Raw genomic sequence first — 24,547 nt, forward strand, 5'->3', positions numbered from 1 at the left:
GTGCATATCCTCTACTCTTCGGTTGACTTCCCTCAAGTCTTGGACTGGCCTGTAATCGTTAGAGTGCGGTTTCTGAACCGGAAGCAAGGGAGTGTTCCATGCTGATTGGCAGGGCCTTAATATGCCCGAGTCCAGTAGTCGCTGTATGTGGGGTGTGATTCCCTTTCGTGCTACTAGAGGCATGGGGTATTGGCGTACCCTGACAGGGTCTGCCCCCAGCTTTAGTTCTATGTATATGGTCGGTCTATGCTGGGCCAGCCCGATTCCCCCAGTTTCTGCCCACGCTTGGGGAAATTCCCACAGCCAACGGTCAATGTCAGTCATTGGGGCTGAGGGCATTTGGTGGAGATGATATTCATCTTCTAAACTCAGGACAAGCACCTGAATCAGGTGCCCCTTCTTGTTTAGGACTTTTGCCCCTTTGGGGTGGAAGCAAATTTGTGCCCCCATCTTGGTGAGAAAATCCCGACCTAACAATGGGTAGGGACACTCAGGGATGACCATGAAGGAGTGGGATACCCAGCCCGTGCCGAGATCCACAGTTCTTCGGGTAGTCCATGAGTATTGTTTCGTGCCTATGGCCCCTTGCACCCATGAAGTCTTGTTTGCCAATTTCCTTTGGGGTTGTAATAAAACTGAATGTTGTGTCCCAGTGTCCACTAGGAATTCAATAGGTTGCCCCTCCACTTTAAGAGTTATCCTTGGCTTGGGGAAGGGTGCCCAACACTGACTCCCCTAATTGTCTAGGTCCTCCATTTCCAAGATCTTGGCAGGGGCCTTAGATCTTTTGTTAGGGCAGCTTTTTACCCAGTGGCCCTCTTCTTTGCAATAAGCACATTGGTTTTTGTTCAGCTTAGGGCGCTCCCGATGGGGACCAGGGCCATCCTCCTTACCTGTCCCTGAAGCCAGTTTCTTGAGGTGCCTCCGTCTTTCCTGCGGGTCATTCATGGTTGTGGCCAGCAGGATCTTGGCCAGGTTTCAGGTCTGCCGGTCACTTAGTTTGGTTTGTTGTTCTTCCGAATCTTATTATTGTAGACTCATTCTGCTACTATCGCTAAGTCCTGCAAGCTCTTCTCTCTCAGTCTCTCTACTCTTTGCAATTTCTTTTTAATGTCCGGAGCAGCCTGGTTAACAAAAGCCATGATAATTGCGGCCTTTGTTTCCGGGGCCTCTGGGTTCATAGGGGTGTACTGCCTAAAAGCCTCTAAAACTCTCTCTAAGAAGGCTGCTGGACTCTCATCCTTACCCTGCCTCACATCATAGACCTTGGCCAGATTGGTAGGCTTGCGCGCGGCAGCCTGGAGACCTGCCCCTAGAGTCTGGCGGTGGACCTGGGGTCTCTCCTTACCTTCAGCTGAGTTGTGCACTTTGAGGGGTGTAAAAAGGGTTTTAGCCAAGGAAGGGAATTTTTCGGTCATGTCCTGCCAGGCCAGGATGTTGGGCACCTGGTCAGGGTGGCCGTCTGGTTTGTCCCTGAAGATCACGGCCTTAACCTGTAAGATAATAGGTAGGTGGGAAGTTCCTTCTCGGGGCCATCCCACGTCAAAGGTTGGCCATTCTGATATGCAATAAATTTGGAATCTCTCTCTCTGTATGTCTATGCTCAGAATACGAGCTCTTTCCCTAACATCCAAGAAGTGGGAGAGCATAAGAGACAGGGGAGTGGTTTCTGTCTCCCCCATTATGTCCCCAATCCACACCAAGACACAGACAGTAAAGACAATTAACAAGGACCCAACAACACAGACAAATGCAAAAAAAGTTAACAAGGACATAATAACACAGACCAACGTTCCTATGCAATCGCAGAGACAAAACAGAAAGTAACCCGAAGGGCTGGCAGCTGGCCCTCCTCACAGATGAGGTCCCCTGTCCTCCTCACAGATGAGGACCCCCGTCCTCCTACAGATGAGGACCTCCGTCCTCTTTACAGATGAGGACCCCGTCCTCCATACAGATGAGGACCTCTGTCCCCCTTACAGACGAGGACCCCCGTCCTCCTATAAATGAGGACCTCCGTCCTCCTTACAGATGAGGACCCCATCCTCCAGGCGGGGGCAAGGGACGTCTCCTCAAGACCCCCGGTCGACAGCCTGCCAGCGCGTCTGCCTAAGCCAATGTTGACCCAATACAGATCGGAATTCCTACAGGTACAGTACAGTTTAAAGCTCTCAGAAAATATGCGCACAAAAGGTGGAAAAAGTTGAGTGCACTCACCATGCGTGAAACCTTCTGGATGGGGTCCTGGGGGTTCTCGGATCCCGGATGAGCCCCCAAATGTTGTGCCCAAGATCACAAATCCGAGAAACCACCGAGGACCCGACACTGATGCAAACACACGAGGGTTTATTTACAAGCTCGGGCTTGGGTCCAAGTGCACCCCACACAGCGGAGCAGGGACTTGGACCCTGAGACTAAGAGGCGTAGCAGCTTTATAGGGGCCAGTGGCCCATGGGATATGCAGAAAGTTGCACAGTCATGTCGATCCACACGCAGGTGGCCAATTGAATTACATCTTACCCTATAGTATCCATTTGAGCTGGCCTATTACTTTGGTCAGAATTGGTGCGCAGTTTTGTCGGGCACAAAGCAGGGTTACTTTGTTATGAGCTGATTTCTGATTAGGGTGGGCCCAGCGGCTTGACTAGGGTGGGGCAGCGCCTTAAGCAATAAGCAGGTTATGTGGGGGTCATACAGGAGGTGGCAGGTGTAGCACAAAATGGAGTTAGTCCTGCTCTGCTTGTCCAGGCGTAGGGGATTTTTGTTAAATTTCCTGGGTCCCACAGTGTGCAGATTAGAAAGTTGGTTATTGGTCCCTGGGAGCTGGAAGGGGGCAAGGAGTGTGGCACCTAACAGGAATGGGTTTCTCACAGTTCCAGGATTAGACTATAGTGATGGTTTAACAATCTTGAAAATATGTTAAAAACCAAAAAACTATATACTCTGAAAGGGTGAATTTTACACCAATCAATGACACTTCAATAAAAAAAGAAAATACCTTGAAATTGTAGTAACATACGTAAACTGATTATGAAAGAGAATGTTTCAAATGCAGAAGAAACAAAATGAACAATCAAAAGGAGCTAGAAATGATTAGGGGGGGGGTCAACTTCATTTTCATTAGATTTTTCTCTTTGACTAGAGGAGAATGATATAAATTCAGAGAAGCTGAAGAATACAGAACATGAAAGACTCCTAACTCTGGGAAATGAACAAGGGGTGGTGGAAAGGGAGGTGGGTGGGGGGTGGGGGTGACTGGGTGACAAGCACTGAGGGGGGCACTTGATGGGAAGAGGACTAGGTGTTATTATATATGTTGGCAAATTGAACACCAATAAAAATAAATAACAATAATTTTGGGAGCACTTGGGTGGCTTTGTAGTTTAAGCATTTGCCTTTGGCTCAGGTCATGATCCTAGGGTCCTTGGATCCTCTCTGCTCAGCAGGGGACTTGCTTTTCCCTCTCCAGTTCCCCCTGCCTGTGCTCTTTCTCTCTCTCTCTTTCTCTCTCTCTGAAAAATAAACAAATAACATGGTTAATGGGTCCTGGGACTGAGTCCCCCATTGGGCTCCCTGCAGGGAGCCTGCTTCTCCTTCTTTCTGTGTCTCTGCCTCTCTCTACGTGTCTCTCATGAATAAAAAATTAAAACTTTAAAATAAATATTAAATAAATAAAATCTTTAAAAAAATAATAGTAATTTGGAGTTTTCTTTCTGGCATAGATTAACTTGATGACAGTGAAACATTAAAGCTCAGTCTTTGCCTGTTTCTGAATTCACAGGGAGCTACACAGAACCAGAAGTATAATTACCGACATGTTTGTGTAACATCAAAGCCCAAGGGTAATAGCTTCAGAGATTTAAGTCCCAAAAGCATCTGCTAAAATAAAATACCAGCTCCCTATTGTTTGGCCAATAAAGACCTGCTCATTTCAGGTAGGCTTTGAGGTTCTAATTTAAAGAATATAGGGGGGGGAAAAACTAACCTTTTAGGAAAAAAAAAAAAAGAGATTTTTAATGATCTTTTCCCCGCTCACTCAATTAAATAAACTCCACAATTTAATGACCAAAAGTATTTTCTTTTCAAAGCTGAAAGAATCTATCTGAACTTAGTATTCACAATATAACTTTTTAATTATTTTATTTTGATGTTGGTTTACAGAAAGCTTCTATTCCTTCCATCCCTGGGTAAGTATATCTATGAATTTAAGTGTTTCTTGTTTTGTTTTGTTAATTTAAAATATGACATAGGCAGCACTTTACAATTAGCAATAATCACAAATGTGTCTTCATGTGTACCACATGCCATATTTACCTCTGTCTAAAGAACAATTTCATTGTCCACTTTCTATTCTCAGGTACAACAGAAACATACATACATGTAAAAGTGTGACACACACATACATACACACACACAAAGAAAGGAATCCTGGATCTCTCAGAAAAATTTATTGTTCCTCATCTTATTTCCTTTTCTTTCTTTTTCTTTTTTCTTTTTTCTTTTTTCTTTTTCTTTTTCTTTTTTAAGAGATATATAGAAAGAGCAGGGTTGAGGGGAGCCAGCAGAGGGAGAGAGAGAATCTGTTTCTGTTTCTGAGATGCCAAGGAGAGATTTTCCATAGCTCTCATAAGACTTTGGCGTATTAAAGTTAAGATAGACAGGAAGCCAAATAGTCTGCTTGCAATTAACCTATATTCTTTCAAGCTGCTACTTAGAAAATGCTTCCAAGTTACTTTGGAGTAGATTGGGTGTAGAAGGTTAGTATCATGTTATTGAACTTAAAAATATGGATTTGTGGGATGCCTAGGTATCTCAGCAGGGTGTGATCCTGGAGTCCCAGGATAGAGTCTCACATAGGGTTCCCTGCATGTAGCTGCTTCTCCAGAACTCTGCTTATGTCTCTGCCTCTCTCTCTGTGTCTCTCATGAATAAATAAATAAAGTCTTAAAAAATGAATTAATTAATAAAAATTTAGAAAGAGAAATAAAATGCATTTGACTTCCTTTTCTCCACTCTGCAAAATCTGAAAAAAAAAAATGCTGATTTCAGGGATCTTACACTGAAATACACAGTTTAAAGATAAAATAACACCCCATGATATTTAGTGTTTGGTTCATCAATTTTGTTTTACAGAAAAATAGTCTAAGCATGCAGAATGTCAAAGCTCAAAGAGATTTAGAAATACCCCCAAAAAACCCACTACTTTAAAAATGAACTGTATTCAGCCCTAATGCCAATTTAGGTGGCTTAAAATATTTACTTGTGCAATGAGATTCATTTTGAATTGATAATAGTGGAAAACAGAGTTGAGGGGTGGGGAGAAAACATAGGAGGTGAAAGAATGGAATCCTTGTCACAAGTGAACATAAATTCAGATTTTGTACTCTTGAGTGTTACAATGGATAGGGATATGATAATTACATATCTTATCTTCAGAAGCAAAGCAATATAATTCATATCAGAAAAAAAAAGGCCATGGGGACTTTTTTTCTTACAAATACATTTAATAATAATGAAAATTACACTTCACCACACTTCTAGAGTGCTGGCAATTACAGATTTGTTTTAACAGAGGATGGGAAAAATTGGCAGGCATGCCATGTGTGCAAGAAGACAAGAACCAAAGAAATCAGAGTAACTTGGACTTCTGATTCAATCATTCCCACAGATGACGTTGAAGAGATGAGAGCAGAAGACAATGGTTCCACAATAACACAATTTGTACTCTTGGGATTTTCTGACCTTCCAAACCTCCAAGGGTTACTATTTGGGGTGTTCTCCATCATTTATGTTATTATCTTAATTGGAAATAGCCTCATAATAATAATAACCAGACTTGATGCTGCACTCCAGAAGCCCATGTATTTTTTCCTGGCAAATTTTTCCTCCTTGGAAATCTGTTATGTGTCTGTCACCCTCCCCAGGATTCTGGTGAACCTTTGGACTCAGGACAGAAGCATTTCTTGGTTGGGCTGTGCCACTCAAATGTGCTTTTTCCTTATGCTGGGAGCCACTGAATGTTTCCTCCTGGCTGTAATGGCCTATGACCGCTACGTGGCCATTTGTAACCCTCTGCACTACCCTCTCATCATGAACCACAAGATGTGCATCCAACTGGCTGTTGGGTCCTGGATTGGTGGAGTCCCAGGCCAAATAGGACAAACATGGCAGATTTTCTCTCTACATTTCTGTAATTCTAACCAAATCAACCACTTCTTCTGTGACATACCTCCCATCCTCAAGCTAGCCTGTGGGGACACTGTTGTGCATGAGATAGCAGTCTATGTACTAGCTGTGTTGTTTGTTGCAGTTCCTTTTCTGTTAATACTTGCCTCTTACAGCAAAATCATTTCCACCATTCTGAGGTTGCCAACAGCCAGAGGACGGGCCAAGGCTTTCTCCACCTGTTCTTCCCATCTCATTGTTGTGCTTTTATTCTTTGGATCGGCTACCATCACCTACTTAAGGCCCAAATCCAATCATTCTGCAGGAACTGACAAGATGTTCTCTCTTTTCTATACCATTGTGACCCCGATGTTTAATCCTATGATATACAGCCTTAGGAACAAGGATGTGATTGCAGCACTCAGAAGACTGTTACTTAAAAAAATAGTGTGATGAGTTTAATTGTAAATGCTTTAGCTGCTTGCCACACATTGATCAGAGGAACATTTATAATCTCTACATTCCCTTGTAAGAAGGTAGCCACTTCCAGTTTATGATGTATTTCTACATACTTCTAGTTGCCAACCTACAATTTACTGTGCTTGGATACATACCAGGCAATTAATCTGACTTCAGTGCTCCAAGCCTAAATAATAAACCGCCCTCATGAATAAAATAGTAATGTGTACTATTCATTTCATATGAAATTCAAATATAAATAAAATTTATATTAAATAAAATTCAATCTGCTAAGATTTTTGGATTGATTATCCTAAAAATATATAAGATTATTTACATAAATAATCTCCTAAAACTTCACACTTCTATTTGTTATCATTCCTTGATTCTATACCCTGAGATTGAAAATAGCAGCTAAATAGTAAATGTTCTAAGATGCCTGGGTGGCTTAGCAGTTGAGCATCTGCCTTCGGCTCAGGATGTGATCCCAGGATCTGGTATCAAGTCCCATATCAGGCTCCCTGCAAGGAGCCTGCTTTTCCCTCTGCCTATGTCACTGCCTCTCTCTGTGTGTCTCTCATGAATAAGTAAATAAATCTTTATAAATACATACATACATACATACATAAAGTTCTCTTGAATGAGTGATTAAATAAATTAATGGGTAAATGAATATTGCTAGGACACACCTCAGACATCTGGCAAAATCGAGAGATTTCAGAGCATCAATAAACATTGAAAGTGCATTTATCTGGGATGCCTGGGTGGCTCAGCAGTTTACGCCTGCCATTGGCCCAGGGAGTGATTGTAGAGTCCCAGGATCCAGTCCTATATCAGACTCCTGCATCAAGCTTGCTTCTCCCTCTGCCTATATCTCTGCCTCTGTGTGTGTGTGTGTGTGTGTGTGTGTGTCTCATGAATAAATAAATAAAATCTTTAGAAAAAAAGAAAGAAAGTGCACTTATTTAACATACTACACAGCCATGTGGAATTACACTAAACATAACACCAAAAGAAAACCTTACATTCACTTAGCTCTTTTTCTAATAACATCCTTCTGTATTTAACTTAACTGTTTTGGTCCCAAAGTAATTTGCTTTGAATTACTTCACCTCTTCTTTCATGGCACTCCAAACAGCTACTCCACCAATTCATATTTTGAAAATAAAATATCCATGAGTTGGAAAGTGAAGGAATGTGTTAGAAATTTTTTGCAGAACTACTCAAAGTCCGCATAGATGGGTGCCTAAACTTTCATGCTTTTAACCCTTTCTAAAGAGTCTGAAATTAGGGCAGCCTGGCTGGCTCAGTTTAGGGCCGTCTTCAGCTCAGGGCATGATCCTAGAGACCCAGAATTGAGTCCCACATCAGGCTCCCGGATTGGAGCCTGCTTCTCCTTCTACCTCTCTCTCTCTCTCTCTCTCTCTCTCTCTCTCTCTGTCTTGAATAAATAAATATTTTTTTTAAATCTGAAATTATTAAACCTCTGAACTGTTTTTTTTATTGGTGTTCAATTTACCAACATACAGAATAACCCCCAGTGCCCATCACCCAATCACTCCCACCCCCCGCCCTCCTCCCCTTCTACCACCCCTAGTTCATTTCCCAGAGTTAGCAGTCTTTACGTTCTGTCTCCCTTTCTGATATTTCCCACACATTTCTTCTCCCTTCCCTTATATTCCCTTTCACTATTATTTATATTCCCCAAATGAATGAGAACATATAATGTTTGTCCTTCTCCGACCGACTTACTTCACTCAGCATAATACCCTCCAGTTCCATCCACGTTGAAGCAAATGGTGGGTATTTGTCATTTCTAATAGCAGAGTAATATTCCATTGTATACTTAAACCACATCTTCTTTATCCACTCATCTTTCGATGGACACCGAGGCTCCTTCCACAGCTTGGCTATTGTGGCCATTGCTGCTATAAATATCGGGGTGCAGGTGTCCCTGCGTTTCATTGCATCTGTATCTTTGGGGTAAATCCCCAACAGTGCAATTGCTGGGTCGTAGGGCAGGTCTATTTTTAACTCTTTGAGGAACCTCCACACAGTTTTCCAGAGTGGCTGCACCAGTTCCCATTCCCACCAACAGTGTAAGAGGGTTCCCTTTTCTCCACATCCTCTCCAACATTTGTTGTTTCCTGCCTTGTTAATTTTCCCCATTCTCATTGGTGTGAGGTGATATCTCATTGTGGTTTTGATTTGTATTTCCCTGATGGCAAGTGATGCAGAGCATTTCTCATGTGCACGTTGGCCATGTCTATGTCTTTCTCTGTGAGATTTCTCTTCATGTCTTTTGCCCATTTCATGATTGGATTGTTTGTTTCTTTGGTGTTGAGTTTAAGAAGTTCTTTATAGATCTTAGAAACTAGCCCTTTATCTGATATGTCATTTGCAAATATCATCTCCCATTCTGTAGGTTGTCTTTTAGTTTTGTTGACTGTATCCTTTGCTGTGCAAAAGCTTCTTATCTTGATGAAGTCCCAATAGTTCATTTTTGCTTTTGTTTCTTTTGCCTTCGCGGATGTATCTTGCAAGAAGTTACTGTGGCCGAGTTCAAAAAGGGTTTTGCCTGTGTTCTTCTCTAGGATTTTGATGGAATCTTGTCTCACATTTAGATCTTTCATCCATTTTGAGTTTATCTTTGTGTATGGTGAAAGAGAGTGGTCTAGTTTCATTCTTCTGCATGTGGATGTCCAATTTTCCCAGCACCATTTATTGAAGAGACTGTCTTTCTTCCGATGGATAGTCTTTCCTCCTTTATCGAATATTAGTTGACCAGAAAGTTCAGGGTCCACTTCTGGGTTCTCTATTCTGTTCCATTGATAACAGGCCAATAACCAGGGAGGAAATTGATGCAGTCATCAAAAACCTCCCAAGACACAAGAGTCCAGGGCCAGATGGCTTCCCAGGGGAATTTTATCAAACGTTTAAAGAAGAAACCATACCTATTCTCCTAAAGCTGTTTGGAAAGATAGAAAGAGATGGAGTAATTCCAAATTTGTTCTATGAGGCCAGCATCACCTTAATTCCAAAACCAGACAAAGACCCCACCAAAAAGGAGAATTACAGACCAATATCCCTGATGAACATGGATGCAAAAATTCTCAGCAAGATACTGGCCAATAGGATCCAACAATACATTAAGAAAATTATTCACCATGACCAAGTAGGATTTATTCCCGGGACACAAGACTGGTTCAACACCCGTAAAACAATCAATGTGATTCATCATATCAGCAAGAGAAAAACCAAGAACCATATGATCCTCTCATTAGATGCAGAGAAAGCATTTGACAAAATACAGCATCCATTTCTGATCAAAACTCTTCAGAGTGTAGGGATAGAGGGAACATTCCTCAACATCTTAAAAGCCATCTACGAAAAGCCCACAGCAAATATCATTCTCAATGGGGAAGCACTGGGAACCTTTCCCCTAAGATCAGGAACAAGACAGGGATGTCCACTCTCACCACTGGTATTCAACATAGTACTGGAAGTCCTAGCCTCAGCAATCAGACAACAAAAAGACATTAAAGGCATTCAAATTGGCAAAGAAGAAGTCAAACTCTCCCTCTTCACTGATGACATGATACTCTACATAGAAAACCCAAAAGTCTCCACCCCAAGATTGCTAGAACTCATACAGCAATTTGGTAGCATGCCAGGATACAAAATCAATGCCCAGAAGTCAATGGCAGTTCTATACACTAACAATGAGACTGAAGAAAGAAAAATTAAGGAGTCAATCCCATTTACAATTGCACCCAAAAGCATAAGATACCTAGGAATAAACCTAACCAAAGATGTAAAGGATCTATACCCTAAAAACTATAGAACACTTCTGAAAGAAATTAAAGAAGACACAAAGAGATGGAAAAATATTCCATGCTCATGGATTGGCAGAATTAATATTGTGAAAATGTCAATGTTACCCAGGGCAATTTACACGTTTAATGCAATCCCTATCAAAATACCATGGACTTTCTTCAGAGAGTTAGAACAAATTATTCTATGATTTGTGTGGAATCAGAAAAGACCCCAAATAGCCAGGGGAATTTTAAAAAAGAAAACCATATCTGGGGGCATCACAATGCCAGATTTCAGGTTGTACTGCAAAGCCATGGTCTGAACTGGTTTTTTCAAGGAAAGTGAGCCCCTGTCAACAGAACCACTAATGCCTATCCTCCCAGTTCCAGGTTCTCATATTAGTCACTGGCATGAAGACATGATTAGTTCATCTGTCCCTGAGAACATCTATTAACAGTTCTTTGACAATTATGACATTCTGCAGTTTTAGCTATAATCGTACATATGCCTGTATGACAATGTTAGTTCCCGTTCTTTATTTGGTTATATTTTACTTTATCAAGCCAACTACATCCTCTACCACCTAACATAATGTACCACATTCATTTATTTCTGTATTTTATCCTTGGAACTAAACATGTTTATACCCTTCTCATTCAATGTTTTACATAAGAAATTTATGTATGCCTATGATAAAGACCATGATGGTGATGATGATGATGATGAAGATGATGATGATTGTGGTGGTGGTGATGATAATGATGATAAAGATGATGATTATGATAAAGATAGTAGTGGTGGTGTTTGCTGTTTCTGAAATTTAGTAAAGCAGGAATCATGATGTCACAGATACAGTGCTATCTTAGGAGTTCAGATAACTCGATTTAAATCTTTTTACCAATATCTTGAGAAGTTCATTAAGCACTTTCTTTCAGTATATTCTGTTAAGAACAGAAATCCAACTAAGTAAATCTTAAAGATCTTATTGGCTTTTTTCAGCACTTCATGAAAAAGGTAGCATCCAATCCAACAAGTAGAAAGGAGCTCTAAAGAGCTACAAAGGCAAGGGGTTTTATAGGAAGAAAGGAGCAGGAACAAGGAACAAAAAAATTGAATTGGTTATTGCAAAGTTACTTTTCTTATAGGGCATGGCAGGGAGGAATCAGGTATATTACCTAGCTTATGTTAACCAGGTAATTCCTGATTGTGTGGTCTTAGATTCCATTCTTGGGAGAGCCAAAACTGGAACTAAGTTTTGGTTAGGTGATGTGGGACTTAGAATGGCTCCATTTTGAGCCTGTTGTCTTGTCTTTAACAATTCACAATTAATAAAATGGTAAAAACATACTATTTTCTATGAAATTCCAGGACCATTATAAAGATCGATCACTAGCCACCTAGCATGGAGAAGCATTTGGGATGGTTTAAAGCACCAAAAATGGAAGTATTGGCTGTATTTCAGTATAATTCTTAGTGAAATCACTAGTGTTTTGTTTTATACTCATATTCATAGAGGTAAACAATTTGATGCTATTTTTTGAGAAAAATGGACATTCCACAATATTAATTACCTTTGGAAGAAAATCTATTTAAAGACACCTTAGAATTATTTTCTTTTTACTTTCTTAATGGTTAGTCTTTCAAAAATGTGCTACTCAACTCTTTGGTATTCTAAACAACAATTATGGAACAAAACTAAATATTCCTTAGTATTCAAATAAAATATTAACAGACATTTGTAGGATTATTATTTCTTTTATACTTTTAAAAATTCCTTGAGACTTTTGTATTTTCTCTTTTTGTATCTCTATCCCATCTTCCCAGTTTGTCAATTCACAATGAAGTAGCTTCTAGGAATTACTCCCTGGATTCACTTGATTATATATGCTATCCATTATTAGCTACAGTGCTTGAGGATGATTAAAAAAAAAACTGTGAGGGGCCACTAGGTAACTCAGTCAGTTAAGGGTGACTCAGACCAAGGTCTTAGGGTCCTAGAATCCAGCCTTTCGTAGTGCTCCCTGGTCAGCAGGGAGTCTGCTTCATCTTCTCTCTCTACCCCTCCCCCTACTTGCACTCTCTCTCTCTCTGTTATTCTCCCTCAAATATAATAATTAATATAATATAATATAATATAATATAATATAATATAACAATATAATATAATATAATGAAATAATAAAAAGAAATTTTGACATAGTTTATGAAAAATGGGCATTCGAACTAACATACACTTTAACTAAGCCATGATTGCTAGTGAGGGCTGCACACATTTTTTGAAGGAGAGAACAAGAAATTATTCTCATGCAGCTTTCCTTTTTTTTTTTTTTTTCTGATTTTTATATTGCACCAGTCTTCTAGATAGCATCATTTACTGACTTCTGGCCACCCAGTATATGCAGACTGCAATACATGGCTTGTACCAGTTGCTGAGGATTTAGATTCTCCATTATTTCAAAATAGGTGAGTCAGGGAACCTGGGTGGCTCAGTGGTTGAGCTTCTGCCTTTGGCTCAGGGCATGATCCCGGGGTCCTGGGATGGAGTCCTGCATCAGGCTCCCTGCAGGGAGACAGCTTCTCCCTCTCACTTTATCTCTCCCTCTCTCTCTGTGTCTCTCATGAATAAATAAATAAAATCTTCAAACTCTTTTAAAAAATAGCCTAGGCAATAAATCCGTCATTGACAATATGTATTTAATGAGAAAGGAAACGCACACACTCTTGTCTAAATTCATTTTGGATGAGGGTTGTTATATGTAAAAGATTCCCTCTTCCCAAGGCTATTTATACATTCTTTCTTTAACAAAATAACAACTTGGATATAATGTTCCTCTGAAGAAAACATTTATAAAATTAAGAAACACAACTACCTATAAGAATGTAGTGATTATATTTTATAAAAACTACTTTTTAAAAGGTTATTTTATCAAAGAATTGTATATGACATATACATGTATCTTTAGAGCATATATAAAAGGTTTGAACATAGTGACTTTAAGTCACAAAGTGGTATGTGGCCTATTTTCTCTGGTGACCTCTAGAAGCTAAGAATGACATTTGGCTGATAACCAGCAAAGGGACAGGGTGTTCTGTTCTGCAACCTCAGAGAACTGAACTCTGCCAATAATCTAATTGAGCAAGGAAATGGAATCTGCACTAGAGCTTGTAGAAGGAAGTGCAGCACAGCCCACACTTTGATTTTTGTTCACTGAGATCCATGTAGGATCTATGACCTACGGTGCCATGAGATAATAAATGTGTATTATTATGACTCAATCTATTTGTGGCAATTTATTACAACAGAAATAGGAAACTAATACACAGATTCATGCAAAATGATGTCGGAGATGTTGTAGATGGGCTTAGAACATAGTGACCTCCATCTTCTATCTTATAACCAATTTAACTATACATTTGAGGATTTGAAATACCAACTTTCCAGCCCCCCTTCTAGCTAAATATGAGCAGATGACTCAATGCTGGATGACGGGATGAATGTAGATATGCTCTTTTACTTCCATTTTCTCTCATTCTTGGCAGATTGGAGAGGTCAAATTTAGAATCAAAAATCAGGAAGATGAGAGAAATGTAGCCCTCTGAGGTAAAAAGCCCTAGATTATTTACCCCATTCCCTAGAAAATTTGGCATGTGATGCAAATAAATGTTTCATTGTATACGACTGCATGCCATTCTAAAGGAGAAAATATCTACAATATAAATATTTCACAAAGTTTGGTGATGGATAGTACTTCTTAGGTAATTTTCGGCTGGTGTGAAAATCCTTTTGTGGTAAGAAATGTTTCTCAGGAAGGCAGGTCCTGGTATTTTTCTATGATCAAACACTTCAGGTGTTTAAGGATGCTTTTCTTCACTTTGCATGTATTTAACACACCTTCACCTGATATATGAACTTCTGAGGATATAGAAAGTTGTGAACACAAACACCTTTTAGTAGTATTTTACAAGAATTCAATATACTCCAAGTAGCAATGGGGAAGTAGCAAGAAAGTTCTAGGAATCATCCATTAATATTTTAAAACAAAGGGTTGTTTCTCTAGGCACAGCTCTTATAATGATATCATATGCCAGATATTTGATCATTTGCAAGTAGTTTCTTCACAAATATTTTTATATTTAAAAAAATATTTCACTCTCATCAGCTTTGCTGCCATTCCTGTATCATTTTGGCATTGAAAAACATTGTTAAAGGGTACCTGGGTCACTCAGTTGGTTAAGTGTCTGCTTTCTGCTCAGGTCATGATTCTGGGGTCCTAGAATGGATCCTCACCTTTGGTTCTCTACTCAGGGGGCAGCCAGCTTCTTCCTCTGCCTCTCCCCCCTGCAAGTGCATGCACTCTCTTTCAAATAAGTTAATAAAAATTTATTTTTTATTTCAATCTAACTTTCCTTTGAACATCCATACGACCATAACGATAAGTTCCTGTAACTAATATTTCGTCCTTAAGATAAAGTCTGCTAAGTAGTTACAAATGGTCTCACAAGGAATTATGATTCATCTTCTTGTCCCTTTGTAGCATTTGCTGATTCCCATGCTGTAAACATCCTTACTGTTCTTAGATTAAGGAATAGTATTAGAATCTATCACCAGTGCATCTACTTTATTAGGAGATATACTAAGGCGGTTCTCCAAACAAAGGAAAAGATATCAGAGGGAAATTATGAAAACATGTCTGTGCATTCATGTGTGTGTGTGTGTGTGTGTGTGCACAGAGTCAATTGAGTACACGTGAATTAATGAAATAAGTCCTTTGACATGTTACATTATCTACTTTAAGTAACATTGGATTTGATTTACTAATATTTTATTAAGGGCATTTTTGCATCTATTTCCATAAGTCAGACTATAATGTTTTCATTGTTCTCAGGTTCTTCTCAGCTTTGATTTTAAGCTTATTTGGGTTTCATACAAAAAGAATAACAGTATGCTATATTTGTCTATCCTCCTAACAATTTTGCATACTTTGAAACTGTTTCTTGCTAAAATATTTAGAGTTCACCAGACAAGCCCTTTGGGCTGCTACAATTTTTGTAAGAAAATTTTGCATAAAAAAACAGTAGAGACTTAAGTAGATAATATTTCCCTTCAAAATTATGAATGAATCCTCTTTGTAACTGTTAGGTTGAGGGGCTGAGTCCATCAAATTGTCAGTTGAGCTTGGTCTGGAATTTGCTGCAATTTAACTAGATTCATGTCCCCATTGGCTCTAAATATCTATTATTCATACATAGTGAGGTGATGAAGATTTTCTTGCTTTCGTACTCAGTCTAGTAAAGATATACAGTTACTTGTTCATCCTTTGATGCTTTTGTGTAGATTTAAAATAGCTTTATTCATGATTTTCTTTTCAGTAAGATAGCTGGTCTGAATACCTTAGGCTTGGGATCCCTGGGTGGCTCAGCAGTTTAGCGCCTGCCTTCAGCCCACTGCAGGAATCCAGTCCTGCAGTGGGGTACCTGCATGAGGCCTGCTTCTCCCTCAGCCTGTGTCTCTGCCTCTCTCTCTCTTTCTCTCTCTTTGTGTCTCTCATGAATAAATAAATAAAATCTTTAAAAAAAAATGAATACTATAGGCTGTCACAGTAACAAAAGTAGTCTCCTTGCAAGATATTTGTTCATTCAGAAAAACTAGCTTTTCCCATTGCTTTGACGGTTTCTGTGGGACATATTTATGGTTAAATTACCACTAATTTTGCTAATTTGATACTTGTTTTAAACCATGGGTTCAATTTTTAAAATATTTTTTAAGTTAAATTGTTTATTTATTTATTTTAGAAAGAGAGAGCACAAGCAGGATGAGGGGCAGAGAGAGAGAGACAAGCAGAGGCCTCCATGATGGGGTAGACCAATGCAGGGCTTGATTCCTGGACCATGAGATCACCGCCTAAGGTAAAGACAGAGGTTAACACACTGAGACACCCAGGTGCCCCAAACATGACTTTAATATTAAATCTATTGTATTTTATCCAGTTTGCCATAAAATTATTTCAACCTATAGAACTGTTGACACCACAGGGTGGGAAAGTGTAGAATCAGGATTTACTGTTTAATGATGCTTTATTGGGGCTGAAAATCAGAATGTCATGGGCAGAGAGAAGAGATATATTTTACCCAAGTAACAGAAGTGTCTTTTAAAATAAGATAACAAAATCTGAAAAACACCCCTTCAGGATAAGAAATCCAATTCTGTCCAGCCTAACGAAATAATAATCACGCCAAACGTTATCTAAGAACACTGGAAGATTAGGTTTGGCTTCAGGACTGACTTACTCCTTAGGTGGTGACATAGTTGTCTCTGGTGCCATCCAGTGTGTAGAAGATGTAACAACTGTAGATTCTGGGGCAAAAAGGAAAGTGCTGAGTTTATTCCTTCCCAAGCATTCCCAGGGTGAAAGAGCCCTTGCTGGGAAAATCTGATTTCTTAAGAGTAGGTTCAAGGTGTGCATTCTAGATATTTGGGTGACAGAGCATATACTTCTCTGATGGCGTTCTGTACCACATTGGTTTCAGGTTCCAAGCAAAGATCCGAATATGAGCCCTCTGGTCCATCAACGTTCATTCATTCCCCTGTTTTCTAATATTCAATGCACCATTCACTAAGTTAAATTAGTTCAGTAAGTTGCCCATCATAGATTTTTCAGTGTAAATTCTTTTCTTTAGATTCCAATTTCTCAGTGATTTCTCTCTTTTGTCATTTTTCAAATTAAATTTTTTAAACATATATTTGCAATTATTTTAAAGTTCTTACTTGCCAACTCCAGTATAGGGCTCAATCTTCATTTGCTGTTAGCCTTTTTTCTCCTTGTCCGTTGCTCATAAATCTTGCCCACCCTCTCTGTAGTAATTTATTTTTTATCACATACATTACAATGACAACAAAGAAAAATGTTCCAGATGGCTTCACCTACCAAAGAGGGTTAAATTATTCCTCTACTGAAGTTAAGGCTAATAATCTCAATTCAATCAGAAACTAATCTGAGTTGAATCTTCCTTACAGTTTTGGCAAGATTCAGTGTACCTCCAGGTCACCCCTATTTCTAGGGCATGGCAATCCAGGATATTCACTTAAGAACCCAGGCTTTCTTTGTCTCTTCAGCAAGAAGAGAATGAAAGAATCTCCTGTATTTCGGAGGTTTCTGGCTTACATCTTTAATCTCCCACCCAGACCAAATTTAGAATCTGGCAAATGCCATGCAGGGAAGAGCGCTAGCATTTGAGAACACACAAATTTCCAGTTTTGAATTATTCCTGTGTGTGCTATCACCAACAGTTCAGCAAGTTTTTGGGGGGTTTTGGTTTTTGTGGTTTTTTTTTTTTTTTTTTTGATTTTTTTTGCTTTTGCTGGTTTCTGATTTTGTTTGTTTGTTTGATCCAGCTAAAGTCTATTCCAGGGCCCAGACCCGTATTCTCAGGTTAGATTCTCAAGGAAATGTGGTTTCTGACTGTTAGGTCAAATCCCTCCAGGGTTGTACACATTTTTATTCTCAGAATCCAAATTCATAGCACTTTATATCCTAAGCACAAGAAATTAGGAGGAAGTCCACTTTGCTTTTCCAAAAGTTTTGGTGCTTTTTTGTCTACTACATGCCAAAGCTTTGAATTTAGAAAATGTCTTGAAGAAAAAATCTACCATTTGTTTGAGGTTCCTTACATCCTCCGTTTTGCTATTCTAGCCCAATGTAACTGCCAAAAGTGCTAGACAAGTCCATATTCTCAGGGTCTTGCCCATACTCATACCTGATAAATTCCTACAGGGTCATCGGTAAGTTTTCAGCTCACCTCTACATAGGTATAACCTTTCTTGAGGTTCTCTAGTCCATAATGATGAGTCTACATATATGATGCAAAAGGTGATTTCTTCGAATATCACCAAAGTAAACAGTTGATAAGACAAAGGTGAGTTTACCGCTCACCTTCATAAGGGAGAAAATCACCTCACAGAGCTTTCACAGTTTCCATGGGGAAGGGGAATCAAGAATGAATTTATTAAGACTTGGAAGTTTGGTTTAAGGTAGGTCGTTCAAAGCAAGGATTTGATAGAATTAGCTGGAGGTCAAGAGACAATCCATCAGTTTTGTGGAAACAAAAAGAGGATTTTGTGGCAAGAGATCCAAAGAATTTGAGGAGCAAACTGTTGATGTTTTCCATTGAAGAGTCTATGGGTTGTATAAATTATTGTAACAGACAATCAAAATATTAGCCCGGGCAAACCCTCTTAGATAAATATAGTCATGATAATAAAAACAGAGGAAGAGCTAAGTAAACTTTTTTTAAGGTTTTATTTATTCATTCAGGAGAGACACAGAGAGAGATTCAGAGACATTGGCAGAGGAGAAGCAGGCTTCCTTGGGGAGCCTGATATGGGACTTAATCCCAGAATCCAGGATCACAACCTGAGCCAAAGGCAGATGCTCAACCACTGAGCCCACCCAGATGCCCCAATAGCTAAGTCATTTTAATGTAGATGTTAAGGTAGTTCTCTGTTTCAGATTAAGTATGATGGTAGACAGTTTCTGTTCCATATGTTATTTTTAATTTACCTTCCTCTCCCCCCCAAAAATTATCAATGAAACCAAAAGCTACTATGGTTGATCACATCCTACCTCAAATGAAAAGCTGTTTTCTTTTTAATTTTTATGAAAATAATGGAGAATATTGAGTTATGTAAATACTGTATCTCTTTCTCCTCACTTGATCTTAACCAAAAGGCCAAGAAGCGATTATCTCATTCTCCTCTCAATAATTCCTACATGAGAGAGATCTGATCAGTTGCTTACAAAGTCCTGTGTAATTCTGGTATCAGATAGTGTACAATTAGATGTAGCAAAGCAATATCACCTGTAGGGCCTTCTTTGCAAACTAAGATCTAAAATTAACAGCCAATAGTATTCTTGGTATATACCAGTAGATCTTATGTTAAAAAGTAAAATTTCAACTGTATCCATTTGTGAAACATCTGTGTTTTTCTAGAACACTCCAAAAATGAGTATAATTAATTTATCGTTATAAGAAAGATTCCCTTTGCTCCACCTTGCCTTCTAGCTCTCCTGAATATTATGGTAGGGACATTTCAAATTATCACGAAAAATGTAAAATCCCAGGACTTATACCAAGATTCCAAATGTTTACTACAGAAGCATTGTTACTAGTGCATTTTACAACAGTCTTAAATACTTGGACCTCCACCTGTGGGTCAAATAGATCACTCAATTGGTGTTAGGTTATTACTCTCCTCTTTGAAAGGTAGGAATAGGGAAAGGGAATGGGTATTTTTATCTTTTAATGGATGAAATTCTAAATAATTGCATTTTTAAAATGTAAATTTGTATGGAAAGTTTATATGAAATCATTTTTATTAAAATTATTTATTTTAAAACATTTCCTAATTTTTTTCATTACCATCATTATTATCACAGTAAAATTTTTTTTATTTTTGTTTTTTTACAATAAATTTTTTTAATTGTTAAAATCCATAACAGCCATGTATGCTAAAAGAACTTTCATTTTTGCTTAAATTATTAGCTTATAGTCCTTCAACCTAATCACTAAAGAAAATAATTTCAATACGGCTTGCATATAGATGAGAAGATACACTGCAAATAAAGTAGAAAAATAAATTCAATTGCAGTTCACTCTAATGGAGAATTTTTCAAAGATTAGAAAACCCACAATAAATTGAAGTTGTGAAACTCTTGCCCTTAGAAACAATTAAACTGAAGTTGGCTGGCCATTTTACAATCCTGAATTAGAAGTAGACCTTTACATTGGCTATAAGTTTTAGCAGGATTCCCTCTAAGATTCTTAAATATGAGTCATTAATAAACCCATGTTATGCTGTGAAAAAATTCGGAGTTCTGCTAATTACCACTAGCCTTTAAATACCGTTGTTGTAGTAAAACTGTCAGATAATGTGTATATAAGACTAATTAGGGCAGCCCAGGTGGCTCAGGAGTTTAGCGCCCCCTTCAGCCCAGGGCCTGATCATGGAGACCCGGGATCGAGTCCCACATCTGCCTCCCTGCATGGAGCCTGCTTCTCCCTCTGCCTGTGTCTCTGCCTCTCTCTCTCTCTCTGTGTGTCTCTCATGAATAAATAAATAAAATCTTTAAAAAAAAAGAGAGAGAGAGACTAATTAGCTGAGGAGAGCTTGTCCTTACTAACTGGGATGATTCTGCCATTTATGTTTTCTGGCAAAACATACTCATCTGTAAATCCTCCCATCTTCTCAGAAAGCACCTGCTGTTATCAGGTTTGAGGACACAAGAAAAAATGACCAATTTTCGGTACTGGTAATAATAATAATAATAATAATAATAATAATAATTAACAATTTTTGAGCTTCCATTAGGTTTTTGGGAAAAAATTAAATAGTGATCTATTTTCAAATATTTGAACTATTCCAAAGAATCTCTACTATAATGGGGTTCCTGCAGGATTCTAGGTGTCATTACAAACAACCATAATATTACTATAATGAAAATTGTCTATTCAAATTAATACTGAAATAATTTCTACTATAATTACAAACCCCTTTTTTAGAAAAGTAATTCACAATAACAATAATCTGTTAATTGTTCTCTAGGTGCCCCTTGGAAATGAGCATGTTTGGAATCCTTCATTTATTAGGTCCCCAAGGACATGAGAATGCATGTAAAGGCCTGTGGTTCTTCTGGTGAAATTATTCACACAGGTAATTGGAAAACAACTCCTTCCTTGGTAAGTGGCTTCTGTGGTTACTAGATTAGCTTTAATGGCACAGAAACAAGCTTTTGTGGATTTGAGAGCAAGAACCACCGAATTGTGTCTAAATGGTTCAGAAATCACACGCATCAGTTAGTATTATACCCACAGCATAATCTATCTTGGGTCATTCTTTTTTACATAGCTTCTACAGGGGTCTAAAATACTTCTGTTTTAAATAAGCTTTTTTCTTACAGATAAGAAAACTGAAGCATGACTAGCTGATAGTTTGAATTAATTTATTTTCTATAGGGATGCCTGAGTGACTCAGTGGTTGAGTGTCTGCCTTTGGCTCATGTAGTGTGATCCTGGAGTCTTGGGATCAAGTCCTGCATCAGGGTCCCCTCATGGAGCCTGCTTCTTTCTGTCTCTGCCTATGTCTCTGCCTCTTTCTCTGTGTCTCTCATGAATAAATAAATAAAATCTTTAAAAAATTATTTTCTACACTAAGATTATTTTGCTATAGCTTTGGGAAGAATTTAGAATTATAGTTTTTTTTAATTTTTCTTTAAATTTTAGTTAACAAAAAAATAAATTTTAGTTAACATACAGTGCAATACTGGTTTCTGGATTAGAATTCAGTGATTCATCACTGACATACAACTCCCAGTGCTCATCACAAGTGCCCTCTGTAATACCCATCTCCTACTGAACCCATCTTTCCACACACCTCCCCGCTCCAGTACCCTCAGTTTCTATTCCACAATTAAGACTCTTTTATTTTTTTTAATTAATTAATTTATTTATTTATGATAGTCACAGAGAGAGAGAGAGAGAGAGGCAGAGACACAGGCAGAGGGAGAAGCAGGCTCCATGCACCGGGAGCCCGACATGGGATTCGATCCCGGGTCTCCAGGATTGCACCCTGGGCCAAAGGCAGGCACCAAATCGCTGCGCCACCCAGGGATCCCTAAGACTCTTTTATAATTTGCTTTCCTCTCTCACTCTCTTTTTTTCTTTTTCCCCTCTCACTCTCTTTTTTTTTCTCTTTCCCTCCTTCCCATATGTTCATGTTTTGTTTCTTAAATTCTACAAATAAGTGAAATACTATAATATTTGTCTTTCTCTGACATTTTTTGCTTAGCATAATATACTCTAGCTCTAAGTATGTCTTTGCAAATGGCAAGATTGCATTCTTTTGGATGGCTGAGTAATACTCCATCATATATATATATATATATATATATATATATATACACACATATATATGCCTATATTATATATGAATATAATGAATATAACTTATTCATATTATATACATATATGAATGCCACTTCTTTATCCATTCATCAGTCATCAGTCAATAGACATTTGAGTGTTCTCCATAGTTCGGCTATTACTGATAATGCTGCTGTAATCATCAGGGTGCATGTACCCCTTCAAATCTGTATTTTGTATCCTTTGGGTAAATACCTACTAGTGCAATTGCTGGATTGTAGGGTAGTTCTATTTTTAACTCCATACTGTTTTCCAGTTTGCATTCCCACCAACAATTGAATCGTAATATTTTGATTTAATCTCTTTCATTGTTTTTTGAAGCAAGAATCTAAGATTCATTATCTTCTCTTACCTTGACCCACATGCCTCCCTCATCTCTCTAAATGGAAAAGGTGACCAATCAGAAGTTCTCATGAACACGTCCCCTGCTTTTCTATAAACATATAGGCATTTCTTCCCCCTTTCAGGACCTATCTGCAGCTCAGCCTGTCTCACCATAGCCACCCCTCCTTAAAATTCCAACCACCACATGGTCACTCTCATGAGCTTTGGCAGGGAACACACTTGGATTTGAATTACACCTATCAATGAGTAGTTGAATGATGTGGCATATTACTCATAATGTTTATATCTAAAATATTAAATTAATAATAAAAATGCAGCTTTAAGAGACCCAGTGTATCACAACTTTTTGAGGTCAGGAGCTTGGGTTTCAATCTCATTTCTTTCACATCTTACCTATCAAACTCTCTGTACCTTAGTTTCCTCATCTGAAAAAGAAAGAGGACAATGAGTGTAAGCCAAGAATTCTAATAAATGCCAAAGATAGAGAACTGATTAATCATTTTGGTTTAGTGTCTTGAGAGAATTTGTGGAGTCACCCTGAAATTCCTGTCAAAAATATACTCACAGCTGATGTTTGCTGGCATTTGTTTTCACACGTTACTATCACTTTTACTTTGTTATTGTGTGTGTGTGTGTCTGACAAATTCTATATAATGTGTTTAGAATATTGCATTGAATGTGATAACCATTATATAAGAGATAGCCATTAGTAATAAAGCCTTGCCACTTAGGGCTGCTCATAAGCTAAGGAAGGAAGAGAGCAGGGGAACAATTGAAATTAATACTTGCTGTTTACCTCCCATGTGTCAGTCTCTGTAAAATTTTGACCACAAAAAAGCATAGATACAGGGGATCCCTGGGTGGCACAGCAGTTTGGCGCCTGCCTTTGGCCCAGGGCGCGATCCTGGAGACCCGGGATAGAATCCCACATCGGGCTCCTGGTGCGTGGAGCCTGCTTCTCCCTCTGCCTGTGTCTCTGCCTCTCTCTCTTTCTCTCTGTGTGACTATCATAAATAAATAAAAATTTAAAAAAAAAGAAGCATAGTTACATAGATGGGTAGATGGATGGATGGATAGATAGGGACAGACAGACAGACAGATAAATTTTTCTAAACCATGCAGCAACCTTGTGAGATACTTGTCATTTTTACAGTACAGATGAAGATTTATATGTTAAATTGCACTAGGACGCATGGCTCACTTGTGGCCAAGATGAGACTCTAACCAAATTCTTATTAATTCTAGAGTAAAATCCTGTCTTTTTAGAATATTTTGATGACTTTGAAAACATACAAAAGAATAAATGAACCACTGAAAACATACAAAAGAATAAATGAACCACTGTCCCACTGTAGTCCATTGTAGTCCAACATCTCATTCACACTCCGAGGCAATAACATGACAGCATATTAATCCTTCTGGTTCCCTTAGGTTTCTCTGTGCCTGCCCCACAGGGTGTTTGAATGGTTAGCTGGCATAAACAAATGAAGTTCACATCACAATCACTGACAGGATATGCTTTACATAAATGAGAGAACAACCAAAAACATTTTGTTCCCTTGCTGGCAATATTAACAAGGCTCATTGAATACTTTACTTGTTTGCTTTAAATATTTCCAAGCATATCTTTTAAGATTAGGAGAAAAGTTTTTGCATTTCAAGCTTGAGTTCAATTTTTTTCCACTCCTGGAAAAATTCAGAGACCCCAGAAGCAAGCATTGGCAGAATTTTTAGACTCAACATCCTGAATTATACTAGCATGAAAGTAAATGGCAGCTAACTATTT

General features: G+C 38.5%; 2 protein-coding genes across 9 annotated transcripts in view; both read left to right on the forward strand.

Moving 5' to 3' along the window:
• The window catches only part of LOC112663350 (olfactory receptor-like protein OLF2), a 54,720-nt gene that overhangs the window by 9,732 nt on the left and 20,441 nt on the right, over positions 1-24,547 (forward strand). For 3 of the 8 annotated variants that reach the window (XR_007403589.1, XR_007403588.1, XM_049096623.1), the window contains exons 2-7: positions 2,032-2,150; positions 3,782-3,935; positions 4,162-4,187; positions 12,794-12,903; positions 16,234-16,347; positions 21,041-21,148. The exons of 1 other annotated variant lie outside the window; for it this stretch is intronic. Coding sequence is in view for 3 of the 7 variants with exons in the window: in XM_049096623.1 (XP_048952580.1) it covers positions 21,097-21,148 (52 nt within the window). In the remaining 4 variants the exon portion in view is untranslated. Of the gene's footprint in view, positions 1-2,031; positions 2,151-3,781; positions 3,936-4,161; positions 4,188-12,793; positions 12,904-16,233; positions 16,348-18,430; positions 18,529-21,038; positions 21,175-24,547 lie in introns of those variants that run through there. 4 more of the 8 variants (XM_049096628.1, XM_049096624.1, XM_049096626.1 and 1 more) reach the window with 4 other exon arrangements.
• Positions 5,620-6,660, forward strand: LOC112663652 (olfactory receptor 10AG1-like). The gene has a single exon (XM_025452724.3). It carries the CDS (start codon positions 5,683-5,685, stop codon positions 6,616-6,618), a length of 936 nt encoding a protein of 311 aa, XP_025308509.3. The 5' UTR covers positions 5,620-5,682; the 3' UTR covers positions 6,619-6,660.

The sequence above is a fragment of the Canis lupus genome, chromosome 18, assembly GCF_003254725.2.
Source record: "Canis lupus dingo isolate Sandy chromosome 18, ASM325472v2, whole genome shotgun sequence".
NCBI lineage: Eukaryota > Metazoa > Chordata > Mammalia > Carnivora > Canidae > Canis > Canis lupus.